General features: G+C 37.4%; 1 protein-coding gene across 2 annotated transcripts in view; it reads left to right on the forward strand.

Annotated features, from left to right (window-relative positions):
• Positions 1–4,479: 4,479 nt before the first annotated feature.
• The window catches only part of RABEP1 (rabaptin, RAB GTPase binding effector protein 1), a 51,599-nt gene continuing 41,602 nt past the window's right edge, over positions 4,480–14,476 (forward strand). Inside the window, exon 1 of one of the 2 annotated variants that reach the window (XM_075194957.1) lies at positions 4,480–4,626. In XM_075194957.1, coding sequence (XP_075051058.1) covers positions 4,593–4,626 — 34 coding nt within the window. In that variant the 5' untranslated portion in view covers positions 4,480–4,592. The remainder of the gene's footprint in view (positions 4,627–14,476) is intronic. The other variant, XM_075194956.1, reaches the window with a different exon arrangement.

Here is a 14,476-nt window from a genome sequence, read left to right on the forward strand (position 1 = left end):
TAACAGCCTAATTATATCTACAGATGTACTATATAACCTACAGATGATGGCCATAAGTTGGGGCACATAGAAATAATGGCTGCGTTAACATAAAATAAATGTGGCAAACTCCAGCAATTACAATTATCCTGTTATAACTGACAGGTCGGTATTTAGTTTCAGTATGCAGTATTAGTTGTCACTGATGTTAATAATATCCTCCTCCTACTACTCTTCAGTGATACTGGCTCCACTATTTCAAAAGTTAATTAAAGTCACTGTGTAGATCTTGTACACTATCTCTCTGTGCTGCCAGTATAGCAGACGAATTCCATCTCCATTAAAGACAATATTGTTGTGGATGTCAATTCACTTTAATGTAGAGATTATTGGCCCGATTCATAAAGGATTGCAAATGAAATATTGCTGGATAAGCCACTGATTACATTTACAAAGGCAAAAAGCTTAACATACATATTGGCCCCCAATACTCTTTATTCTACAAAAGTGTAAGGAAATGAGGGTTTTAAGAAATGTGTATGTCTCTATAAATGCAATCATTACAATATTTGCAAATATATAAAGGGATCTAAAAAAAATTCAGAAAAGTGACAATATGAGACGCTTTGAAATGAAAGAACTCATGAATTGTAATACGTGCTCAGTTATTTATCTTTTAGAGTGTGAGTGTGGTTTAAAATATGTAGGTAAAACAAAACGCATTCTCAAGCTACGCATACAGGAACATGTGCAAAATATAAAAAATAAAGTTATGAGTCATGCTTTTTCTAAGCATTTCTATGTCAAACATAAATCTGATACATTACAACTCTCTTTAAAAGCAATAGAACATGTCACTTTAGGTGACAGAGGGGGTGATTTACAAAAAAAAAACTCTTGCAAAGGATTTTTCAAATTAATACCCAGACACAATATGGACTTAATGATAGCTATGAAATAGCACCTTTCTTATAAGTAGCAATGTTGTTTTTTTTAGGAATTATAGATTCTGTATTCTAATATAAAACCTGTTTATGTAAAAGTGAATATTATTTAATTTGCACTTTAGGATGAGTGTCTTAAGGTCTTATGTCCTAAGGTGCATGTAAAACAATGTGCATATTTCTGGTTTGCTTCATTTTTGTGTTTTTTTTTTAGTATTAGCATATTAGTATTTTTATATTATTTTATATAGAATGTTAATACTCTAAATGGGAAGGTGGATGTTTGCCTACTGTTTCTGAGTTAGCTGTCATTATATTTTTAATTCTTTTGTATATGAGACTGTGTGGTATCATTGTCCTTTTTAAAAATGGCTGCTTAACATCTTTCCCTTATAGTTAAGTAAGATCGATGTGGGCATTATAACTGCTGTTTTTTTGTTTTTTTTTTTATAATAATTATCGCCCTTTTCAGTCACTTTCTTGATTCTTAAAGGTGAATTATGGGCTTTTAAGCAGTTATGCCGAGCTTCCTGTTTGCAATGTGCTGTCAGGAGCACATGCACAATGATGTATTTTCACTCTTCCCCTTTTAGTGGTCATAGGAGAATATAAAGAAGCGCTATTCACCTGATTTGTAGTGGGCGCATGCGCAGTTTGTCTGGTGAGGCAGGAAGGTATTCCAGCCCTTTTTCTATTACTCCTGTCTCTAGAGACACTATAAATAGCACCCAGTAATTGAATAGTTCTTACTTATCCCCTGAGGAAGTCCTACAATTTTAAAAGGACGAAATGCGTTGGTTATTCGCTGCTGATATATCCCTCTGTCAGAAATCTTTATATTATCACTGTGAAATCCTATGTTATCTTGTAGGACGAGATAAGTGTTTATTCAGATTGTTTCTGATGTATGTGCAATGTTTGTAATTTTAATATAGGAATAAATACTTTTTAAGGGTAATACACTATGATTTTTTATATGTTTGCTTATGGAGTTATTATATATGCTATATAACTCTTGGGAGAAAATTCCTGGGGGTTAAATGTATTAAAGAGTGATTTTTGCAAATTGCCAATATGCGTCGGCTTTGACAGCTAAATTTAAAACGGCAATATGTTTAAAGGCAAAACACATTGCCGTTTTAAATTCAGCTGTCAAAATCGACACATATCAACGATTTGCAAAACTCACTCTTTTTTTTATTTGACTGTTGGTACGTAAGAAACCTATAGTTATTATTCACTGGTGGATCATGAATTTGGAGAGATTCATGCTTTATGGTGATATACATATCTTTGATGAAGTTCTGGTAAATAGGAATTGTATACATCAGTGTCTGGAGTAAAGATACACAGAAAGATATATAGAAATACACTAAAAAGAGATCTAATATAAGAGTGTTCTGTGCACAAATGGTATGTCAAAGGGGAAAAACAATATTGCACTATTGTGTTTCACTTTCTTTCTGACTATTTCTATGTCATCATCCTCGGGTATGTAGAATTGAGGAGCTACAGTGGATCATCATACTATATGGAGGAGTACAATTGTGTTATGTTTATGGTATGTGACTTTCTCTAGAGTTGAAACTATAAAATATGACACTACTGCACTAGGAGGCACATTTTCTTCTTGTTTTTTTAGCTTTTACATTCCTGGTGGAACATACTGGGGAGCTGTCACCTTGACAAAAGGGAGTGCATTTCAAAAGAACTTTATTTATGAGCTTTCACTACTTGTACAGACGAGTTAAATTTTGACTTGTATTGTGTTTACATATATATGCATTTTTAGCACGCATGTGGAGTACAAAAATTAATATTTTTTACGCAGAAAAGGGGAATGTGTCCAACTCAAAATAAGTCTCATAATGATTGTGTTTGATGGCTCTAAACTACATATAGTTTCTTATATTTTATATGCCTTTATGTAGTAAAAGGATAATTCTGATGATGCACAATTGACATGTATTTCCAGCACAACACCCAATGGGGAAGACTTTAACCCTATAATTACACCTGTTATTCCGTCTTCTGATCACTGATTGTTGCCTTGTAGTTACTTCCTAACCCAAGTCACTTTGCTTTATAAGGTAACCTGTAAAACTAGTTTTGTTCCTTCAGCAAACCTTCTAAAGGTCTAAAAATAACTGTCACACTTTATAGTAATTAATTAGGTGAAGTTATGGGTTTGTAACAAAGACAATATATACTAGTCCAAAGGTAACCTGATGTTATGTGCACAATTCAGAGGCAACAACAACATTAATCATGTAGAAGAATATTAGATATCAAGGATTTATTTCTCAATAGTTGGAATGTTATTATTATGACTCCAGGATGACATTTCAATATTCCGGACACACAGCAACTAATGTTTACAATGACAATAAGTAAGGAGAGGTTTACGCACAACACTAAATTAACTCTATGATTAATAGTTGCCAGTAACATTACTTTAGGTCCTGTGGAATACAGCAACAATATGGGGCGTATTCAATTGTCCGCGGAATCCCCGAAAATTCCCGCGGTCCGCGCACTATTACCGTTATTACGGTAATAGTGCGCGGAAAAACAGTTAATACGGTAATTTTCTCGCTGGATTTCAGCTCGCAGCTCCCTGAGCCGCGAGCTGAAATCCAGCCAACTACTACCGTAATACTAAATAAGTAGTTTTTTGCGGCGTGGAAAACAAACAATTGAATACGCCCCTATATATCATGGTAAATAGCTGCACTTCATTGTATTAATAAAGTTGTCAAAACATAAGCAGTGCAATTAAAATAAAACATATAGATACTAAGCAACTGGCACTTGTGATAAAGATATGACCAGTACACAGGAGCAAATGCAGGATTTTTAACGAGGGGGGGGGGGGGGGGGGGGGGAGGTCCAAATAGTTGAATTCAGAACAAAGCAAAATGAAAACATAAAGAAGTGCCACAATATGTCTTCAACATAAACTTTCTTTGTGTCAAAACTAGCATTGATGTGACATATTAAAAATACCATTGATACTGCAGATCAGATAAAAAAGCTTTAATACCGCACATTAAAACTAGCAATGATATTGCACAGTAAAACTAACAGTGATAACGACGCACAAAAAAACAAGAAAAACCATTGATACCATGACACCAGTTTTGACTAATATATATATCAGGCTTTAATATAAGAGACAGGCTTTCATAATTGTTTTAATAATGATTAATAAAATAGAGGATGGTGGAAGTGGGAGTTAAGAAAGTTCAGACATTACAAGCAGTATTGTCATTAAGAAAGTACGATTTTCAGTTAAAATGGTTCAGTCTGTAACTAGCACGGGATCACACTAAAAAGGAACAATACTATAACAAAACACCAGATACGATCTAAACTATACAACCTTTCTTAACTAAAAGTCCTGCGATTCAATTTGACTGTAGTCAACATTTTTAAAGGCATTTTTACAAATACTTCTTCTACCAATCACATGAATGTTACTTGAGTGGCTTCTGCTGCCAGATAGAAACATGGTCACGCAGAGAATCACTGCCAGTTGCGGACGTCATGTCCAGCTACGTCACCGCGCCGGCTGTCACGCTGTCAGGATGACGTGGTGCTGGAGGATGCCCAGGCCGAGCTCACAACTAAACGTTTCCCGAAATTGAGAGTGGCCGGCTTGGGGTTGGCATGGCGGACTCGGGGAACGTGGCCCCCGCGGACGGTGAGTGCGCCCCGGACTCTGTCTCCTTAGATGTGTTGTGGTGGAGACTAGACTCGGGCCGGCAGTGCTGTACGGTTGGGGAGGTGGCGGTGGTCGGTGGGAGCCCTGGACCGGCTGGAAGCACACATGTCAGCCAGTGTATGACGCTGCTCGGAGGGCTGGGTGGTGCTGCTGCCCTGCTACGTCTCTGTGGCTGCTGTATGCATTCACACACCTCGTCACTTACCAGCACTTGTTAATATACTGCTCATGTTACAGTGGACAATTTACATGTACATGGTGACAGCCTGCAACATCATACATGGTAGAATTATACAACCTGCGGCTAACCAGCTATTGTGGAACTAGTATAAGTAACCAAAGGTAGTTATAGTGATAGTGGTGATAGTGGTTGCTGGGTCTTGTAGTTCCACTACAGCTGGAGAACCACAGGTTGCCCAAAGCCAAATTTACTTATAAACAATTCTGACATTTCATTTCAGGCCCATTGCTTGTCTGTAGTTTGAAAGCCCTAATAATTTAAAGTGCTCCACAGACAGTTTTCATCTATGAATTGAGAGATGGGCGTTATCAAGTCACTTATAATACATATGTCTAGGTTGTGAACTCTATTGGTTAAGCTGACAGGACAGAGTAAACCTGTCTAATTATGCTGCTACATGAGTTGGCACATTTAGTGATGGTGACAAGATTAGCCTGAAATAAAACAGGATAATTATCTGTTATTAAGCAGTGCTGTACACATTAAATGCATCTGTGGTGTCAGGGAGTTTCTGGTTTCTTTTTCACTTGTGTTTAATTTTAGCAGAATCTTATACATTCTAGTTTGGAGAAACAGTCAAACAACAATGTGGCACTGGAGAAATAAATAGAAAATGCACTAATTGTTGAGCTATTCCTGCAATGTTTATTTCTTTATATAAATCTGTAGCCTTTTGTAAAACCATAGTGGAAACTTATTTAACTTTGTCTTCTGAAATTTTGTGTTGAACTGCCATACTAATTGCTAGCAGTGTTTCCATTTTTTCGTATGTCATGGAAGCTTTCAGCACTACTCTGGAATTCCAGAATGACCTGTTATTCTGCAATGGATGCTCACAGCTGCTGCAGTACCACTATTACCCACTAGCTACACATCCCTTCTGTTGATATATTTTTTTTATAGCTGAGTAATGTGATGTGCAGTTAGAACAGTGTGTATAGATTTTGCAGGATACTTAATGCAAATTGTCACAGCTACAACCACTCACTTCATTGAAAAAGTGGAAGCTAATTAGTGAGCCAAATTAATAAAGTCTGCTCCATTATAAGGTTGTTTTTAATTACAAACCTCTCCTATTTTTGTAGTCTTTATTTTTGCAACATGATTGCAGCATAATAGCATTGTTCTCCCCAGCACCTACTTCCTGAGTGTTCCACCTGACTGTTTTTATTAGCCACCCAGCTATTGGAGCCCAACTGAGTTCCATTATAATAGAATAAACCATTGTTTCTCCTATTATAACAGGCACTATGTGAACACTACAGCCAGCAAGTGTGTGTTAGACCACTGACCACCAGTCTGACCAGTCCTGGCAGGTGTGGGCAATAACCTCCAACATTTTTCATTATCATTGCAAAGTATTACAACTGCCCCATCTGGCTGCCTCTTAATGCCACCTGGCAACATTTTATGGGGAGATTACTGAATAGCATTTGTTTTTGCTGATAGCACTTTATGACCCTGCTTGATTGCAATTGATTGTATGTTAATTGTTTAGTACTTTTGCGCTTATGTTTGCATAGTTTGTCAGTATGAGGAGTGAAAGATGGATTTATTTACCTCTGCATGGTAAAGGTCCCTTTCTCTGGTAGAGTTTAAAGTCTCTAAAGGAGACTATGAGAAATTATAACAATCTAGTTAGATGTTACAGTTGAAGGACCCTTTAACATATTTTTGAGATGAAAGTGAAGAGTCTTTTGCAGTGTCTTAGTCATGCCTAGTCAAAACATGAGCGTTCTTTTGGCTGTTTGGTCTCTGCTGCTTAAAAAATTTATAGCAGATTAACACCTCTGCAGCAGCTTTGCAACACAATTCTTACATAATGAAGAGAATTAAAATAAAATCTATGTAGGGGATGGTCAAATAGAGATAGTGATGTATAGATGATTTCTTATATGCTGTTTCTCATAGAAACCAAGGGTGAAAATGCATAACATAATGATTTATACTTTTCTAATCCTCCGTAATGATGTGAAATGCCCCAGTTTTCTTAATGTTGAATTATTGCCCTTTCACAGTTTCTTTGAGATTCAACACAATATGTAAATTCATATGCAAAGTACATGGGAAGGGCCTTACTTTAGGATAAGTAGGACAGCTTCAAAATAGCTCTGTGATATTCAGCATGATTCCTTTTTGGATAAACTTAATGAATATATTTTGCCTCTTTGCCATTTATAGGATTAGTTTAGTCATATGCAAACTTTAGAGTCTGCATTTTGTATGAGACAATTGGGGGTGGGGGATGCATGTATATATTGTTTTTAATCCCTTTATGTCCAGATCAATTTTCAGTTTTGTTATGTGTTGGTTAAGCCTGAGAATAATTAACTGATTTCTGTAGCCTGGTAAATGTAACACCAGTTTTGTTTTGGGATATAGGGCTTTCTTTGGAAGCATTATTAAATATTTTAAGTGCATTATATAGAGAAGACAGGCATTTATTAGCAAAAAAAAATTTCTGATATTTACGTTTGCTCAATAAATGCAACCCTAGATATTTGCTCCAAAACGTAATTATCAAGTTCTCCTAAGTATAAGGATATCACTTATGTACTGTCTGATGAAGTTATATGTAATAAAGGTATATTTTATTACTTTTTATAATCGGGGACCCTGGTTCAGTTCTCCCCTACTGTCAGTGTTGATAGATTCTGTGTAATATAGAACTCACAGCAGCTGACATGTCAGCGACTTTTAGATGCAAGCACACTATATCTATCAGTGCTGACAGGCAGAGGAGACTTCGATCCAGGGACAGGCTGGGCTGGGGGGCTAGGAGGGCATTTGCCTCCCGCGCCGGTCCCATATTGGGCTACCTTGGGCTGAGTCACCGGGCCACCTGCATTTTTTTTTTTTTCATTTAAAATAGGCTGTTAGTCGAGTTTTGCCTCCCGGGCCAAAGTTTGTCAGCCCTCTCCTGCTCCGTTCTCTTGGGGAAATCCCTCATTGAGGGATTATCAAATTATTATTATTATCATACATATTTTACTATACCAAGGTAAGAGGACGGTCACATATACAGTTGGTCCCTCTCAGTGTTAGCTAAGCGGTGCCCTGGCTGAGATGGACTCCTATTATAAAATAAGGAAGCACAGCTTAGAGGTAATGGCTTACACTGAGATTTTTGAACAATACTTAATTTAATAGAGAACAAAAGAGATGTCAAGCAAGAGAATTATTTAGCACACCGTATAACAGGAAGTCACACTAACATTGGGAGTAACACACAAAACATAACTGAGTAGTTTTACCAAATGTTCTCACTGCAGTTGGGTAGACCTTGGAATCCACACCCAAAGTTCTTTTAATGTGGCCCCCTTTCTATGCCGCTAGGCTTCAGCAGGTTGCTGGTCATGTAATCTTTTTGCTTTCTCTCTTCTTTGCGTCCGTTCTGGTTGTGTGTCTGCAGGTAAACACATTGGGAATGCCTACAATAGTCTTTTCATTGCTAGTAAAATGTATGGCAAATGCTTTTGATATATGTAATTTTGGTCTTGGGCTGGCTCACTATGGATACCTTATCATACAACAGCAGTGTAACAGCCACTCAATGGTGCTGGTACTGGGAAAATGCCCATGTTCTAATGGGGTCCTTAACTAAATTTAGAACAAAAAAAATATTGACTGTGAAACTGTACTGTGCTCCACCACCCATGCAATCTGGTGAAAATTTGGTTTGCTCTTATTAGATTTAGTGCTTCAGCCAAAGTTGGACCACTGATTACATGGCAACAGCATTGTCACAGTAAATGCCAGCACAGTGTAGAAGATATAGGATGATTATGGTTGGCAAATAAATGTTTGTGTTTTTTTAGAAGGATTTAATGCCTTTTTAAAAAATGTAGCGGACCACATTACCATGGAAACTTTAGTGAATGTTTTTGGTAGCTACCAGATAACAAGCAAAATCTGTGATACTAGAAATGTATTAATGTCACATGCAGAACATACAATATTAAATGTTTACATTGTTACTGCTTCTTTTTCCATATTGACAGTTTTCTCTATTTTTTAAAAATATGTACATTTATCATTTGGCTTACTGATTAAGTTACAAATGTTGCAGGCTGTATTGTTTCTCCACCTAAACATGATGTCGGTGCTTAATTATCCCCCCCGTTAGTCTTTTTTTTTTTTTTTTATAACTCGGTGGTACTTTTATTTTGCTTTCCACATGTACATTTATTTACTGCCCGTCGCATCCACTTCTTTATTATTTGAGGGTGTCTGAGGGTATTAAAGACTGAAGGTCAATAATTTTCTTTGTTGATTACTCCGCTCCTTTCTGTGTCCTAGTACTGCTTCCCTTTCTCTAATGGTGCTGAAAATGGACATGAGAAGGGCAAGAGTAGTGGGAAATTAAATAAAAGGCATTTCAGACGATGGAACTATTGATAAGATGAGCATCTTGACATTTTCAAGAAACAGAAAAAACTTTTTAAACTGTGTGTTTAAATATTTTAGGGTAGTGACAGACTCGCACTTGTTCAGATAAAAAAAACAGTAGCGTTCATAAGCGAACACATTGTATGACTTGAAAGCAGCGTTCCCCATTCACTTCAATACGTCAACTCAAAATGAATTGAGCACAATGAATGCTAGATTTTTTGCAGCTGAAAATGTGCTGACATTCAAAGTGCCTGTCTGACAGATTTCTGCTGCATATGGTTACTTAGTAACTAAGATTTGCATGCGGATTGGTCAGTCACAATTGGAATAGGAATTTAAAAAGCATTTCCAGATTGGGCATTCTTTTCAGTATGTGAGAACTCTACACTTGCCAGCTTCTTTTCAGTCTTGTTGGGAGTTTTTTGAGTAGCAGTATAGTATTTCTTTACCCTCATTCATCTTCTGGTTTATCGCCCAATTATTCATTTCATTTTACAGTACATACAGCTAAACAATAAAGCATATAAACACACACTGATACTAAGTCAGAAACTAAAATCTGGATAAGATAAACTTTTCAAGCTGAAGTATTTCCAATGGCAACAGCTGTTACTATCTGGTTATACCTGCCATTTGTGAGCCATATCTAACTGTGGTCAATGCTTCAAATACAAAAGTATTTATTTTCAATATATACAGTATTTCTGGATATTAAGTTGTCTAACAATATTAATTGTAAAATACAGAAATTGGTAATACAACTGTTGACCATGGTTTTCCTTAAAAAAAACATGTTTACATAACTAATAGTTACTAAGCATATAAGCGTTAATTTTCTGGTTTAAATTAATAAAATTTAAATAAAAAATGTCTGTAATTTAAGCGTTTCGCCAGAAAGCCAAATAAGATATTTGCTGTTGTAAAATGGAGCTCCGGAACAGTAGCGTTCTTCAAATATGTGCGAAATCGAAAACATGTTTTTAGCAAACAATTTAATTTTATACAGATTGGTCAATAATCCAACATTATTTAATATCGCAAGAAAAGAGCACAGGTACTTGCTTACATTTTATAGTATCATAGATTAGAACTTTTGTATATTTTCTCAGTATACTAAAAAGTTGCATATTGTAAGGGCCTTGCTTGATTGAACAGGAAGTTTTGTACAAAAGTCTATCCATCAGCTCTGTGGGAAACAATGAAAGGTAAATGCTAGAGTTTTCTGTTTTAAATCTCTGGTCATTCAATACATTCTAGTACGGGAGATACAAATTTGATTTTATGTGGGCATACAGGTTTACATAAAATTCAACACTCATTGTTTTTCTTGTTTGCTCTCCATTTAATTTGTAGCGCAGTTTGGGGCATATTCAATTGTCGGCGGAAACGCTGACAATCTCGCGGTCCGCATTATTACCGTTATTACGGTAATAATGCGCGGAAAAAACGTTACGGTAATTTTCTCGCTGGATTTCAGCTCGCGGCTCAGGGAGCTGTGAGCTGAAATCCAGCTAACTACTTTTTACGCGCCGCGGAAACAGCACAATTGAATATGCCCCTTTTTAGCTGTTAGATAAAATGTGTTTAGTACTATGCTGCAATATTTCGTTATTTGGCTCAAACATCCTAACACAGATGTCACAGTATTAGTTATTTTTATTATCATTTCCGGCTCTCAAATTGTGTTTTGATCAATGGCAATTTACTCTAGCTAAAAAAATAAGATTACAGTGTTAAAAGTGTACGAAAAAAAAAGTTAAATCTGTTTTGAAGCCATCTTTTTGCAAGAAATTTATTTTGTTTTTTTAAGTAACTTGCCCTATTTATTTTTATAATAACATGCAACGATTAGCTGTTTAATCTGATTCACCTTCTCATGCGACAAGCTAAGTGTCCACATTGAGTAATTCCTCAAATGTCATTAGGTTTTTGCAGTCATTGGTAGTTTCGTGCTTTGTAGGAATGTACATCTTTCTACTTCTCATTTTTATTTTTATCTTTGTGAGAAGTGCTTGCTCTTGTAATTATACAAATCGTCTCCAATATCAAATTCCAGAAGCATAGCCTGTTTGTGTCTGTCAGGTGTTACTCTCTATTCATCTCCAAGGTGCAGAGTATTCAGGTACGAAGGAGCAGTGCTACTGCCTGAGACACCTTTTGAAGTTGTTTATTTAGAGTTAGCTATTGTTGAGGATCAGCTGTATTTTACCTGTCGTGAGATTCATCCACAACACTACTAGAAAAGTAATTTTTACCTTTTGTTGATAACATAATCGTAGTTTACACATTATGTAGATCTGTGTGTGTGCATGCATGTAAACATATACTTGGTAAGATCTCAAATTATTTTAAAATTTCTGTACATAAGAAAGATGGTGATTGTTTATATGAATATGCTGCTATCAGTACCATTCTACAACTGGGGACATGACCTTGTGTGCAGTTTACACTTCATGTCTGATGGCAAGCAGCACCAATGGCAGTGGTCAGTAAGAACAGCTTACTAATGGTAACTAAAACCCCAACGACTGGTTGTTTGTTAGCAGAGTGCTCTGGTGACATTATTTATTATTATCTTCATCTTTTATTAGGTGCCTCAAAAGTTCTGCAGCACCGTACATGACATATACAGAAGGCAGTGATGCATAACACATTACATGAAGAACAAACCACAAAGAATAGGCCTTATGAATAAACAAATATACAGATAAGACATTAATGCAGATCAAATTATTTACCGGGCAGTGAGTGACAGTGATAGTAGTGAACTAGGGCTGAGCTCAACAAAAACAGGGCTAGGGAAGCAGGCCAAGAAGTACAGAGGGTGATGGAATAGTAGAAGGAGAACACAAGGAGGGCCCTGCTCGTGAGAGCTTACATTCTAAAGGAAACATCATAACCGTGCTGTGAATGTTTACTGCCTATCTTTGACCCAGAGCACAGCATGATGTGTGATACCAGGGATCATCCCCTCCTCTGCCCAACGCTTCATACCTCACATACACTACATGGCCAAAAGTATGTGGACTCCTTACAATTAGTGTTTTTGTCCTCTTCAGCCATACCCATTACTAACCGCATACAGCCATGCCATCTCCACTGTCAAACATTGGTAGAATGGATCGTACTGAAGAGCTCAGTGACTTTCAACATGGCTCTGGAAAATATGTGGAGCGACAAGAGCTCAGCCGTGATTCAGTAGGCTACATGCTCACAGAGCAGTTGAGTGCTGATGCGCATAGCACATGAAAATCGTCTGTCCTCAGTTGAAGAACAAACAGCCTCTAGAAGCAACATCAGCGCAAGAACTAATCGTCAGGAGGTTCATGGATTGGGTTTCCACAGCCGAGCAGCTGCACACAACTCTCAGATGACCATGCGCAATGCCAAATGTCGACTCTAGTGGTGTAAAGCACACTGCCATTGGACTCGAGCAGGGCTTCCTCTGTAATGACGAATAACTCTTCATCTGGTAGTCTGGTGGACAAATCTGGGTTTGGCTGATACCAGGAGCATGCTTTCTACTCAAATGCGTACTGCCAACTGTACAGTTTGGAGGAGGAGTAATGGTCTGATGCTGTTTTTCAGGATTTGGCCTGGGACCCTTTTTCCATTGAAGAGAAATCTTAATGCTACAGCATACAATAACATTCTAGATAATTGTGTGCTTTGAGCGTGGGGGCATTATCAAGCTGAAACTGTTGTCACAAAGCGAGGTCCATCAAAAAATGGTTCCTGAGTTTGGGTATGAAAGAACTTGACTGGCCTACATGAGTTGTAACGCTGACTTCGAGCCATGCCAAAATTAGTGTCCGATGTCACTAATACTCTTGTGGCTGAATCGATGCGAATCCCCACAGCCATGTTCCAAAATCTAGTGGAAAGCCTTAACATAAGAATGGAGGCTGTAGCCGCAAAGGGGGAACCACCTCCATATTGATGCCCATGGTTTTGGAATGAAATGCTCAACAAGCACATATGGATATGACTTTCGGGTATCCATGTACGTTTGGCCAGATAGTGTGCAAGTAGGAGGCAAATCAATTACAGGGGCATGAAATACAAGAGAGGTTTGTGGGGCAGAAATTAATAACAGGGGAGACAGTGGCGATGGGGGAGAATTAAATTACATCGGAGAGGTGTTGATGACAGGGGAGAGGGAAATTGGTGTACAACTTGCATTTAATGGAAAGTATAACATTTACAATTTGGAAGATTTAGCAAAAAATTTAGGAGACCGAAATGTGAACTTGCCTGATATAACTGAGAGGATACAAAAAAAGATATGTATATTTTACCTTGCGGTTGCTACATCATAAAATGCTGTTACCACGTTATATTCTGGAATACATAGCTTTGCCACACAAAGTCTTAAACCCTGAAAACACATCTGTTCAATGATGCTGATCAAATTTCCTAAGTACTCTGGAACTATATACTTTAGTTTAGCAGGTAACCCTATCACCTACACCTGCCTTTGACAGCATATTTGCTTTTATCCACAAAAGTCACACTGCATCATCCTGCTCTTGTCATATCTTTGCCAGTATCTGTTCTTCAGTCAACTTTCTCTGTTTGTAGAGAAACTAGCTGGGTGACGAGTTCATACAGTATTATTCAGCACTTGATAAAGTTCATCTTTGTAATTTACATGTGGCTGGTCTCCTACAAATGAAACACATCTACATTTTTGTTTTACTTTCCTAATTTCCTTTAGACTGAAATCGTTATAAGCAGGTACCTCACATTCTGTTTGTGTTTGTCATTGTATTACTAATAGCGGTATGTTTGATTTGTTCACACTGATTGTACCGTGTTTAGAAATTAGCGCGATATAAAGGTAAATTATATTATGCTGGCACGTTATATCCTGCGCCATCAGATTGGCAGGTTCACTTTTTTTTTTTTTTTAAGTCTTTTTGTCTGTTGGACCTATTGTGAATTGAGCCTCTAAAACATTGAAAGAGGTGGAGGAGCGCACAGATGAAGTAGGGAGAGCACAGTTCACTCTCTTCACCTCCGTAATACCTTGTGACCTTCCTGCACTGTGCAGAGGAGGTCATGTAACCCGGACGTTGGCTGCCCTGTATTCATACGGTCAGGAGAGAGGGAGGCTGGTTGGCTTCAGGTGAAAGCTTAACGGGCCACCTGTTGCCCACCGCTGCTCAGTAATCTCTGTTGACAATAGAATTAAAA

This window comes from Mixophyes fleayi, chromosome 2, assembly GCF_038048845.1.
Source record: "Mixophyes fleayi isolate aMixFle1 chromosome 2, aMixFle1.hap1, whole genome shotgun sequence".
NCBI classification, from domain to species: Eukaryota; Metazoa; Chordata; class Amphibia; order Anura; family Limnodynastidae; genus Mixophyes; species Mixophyes fleayi.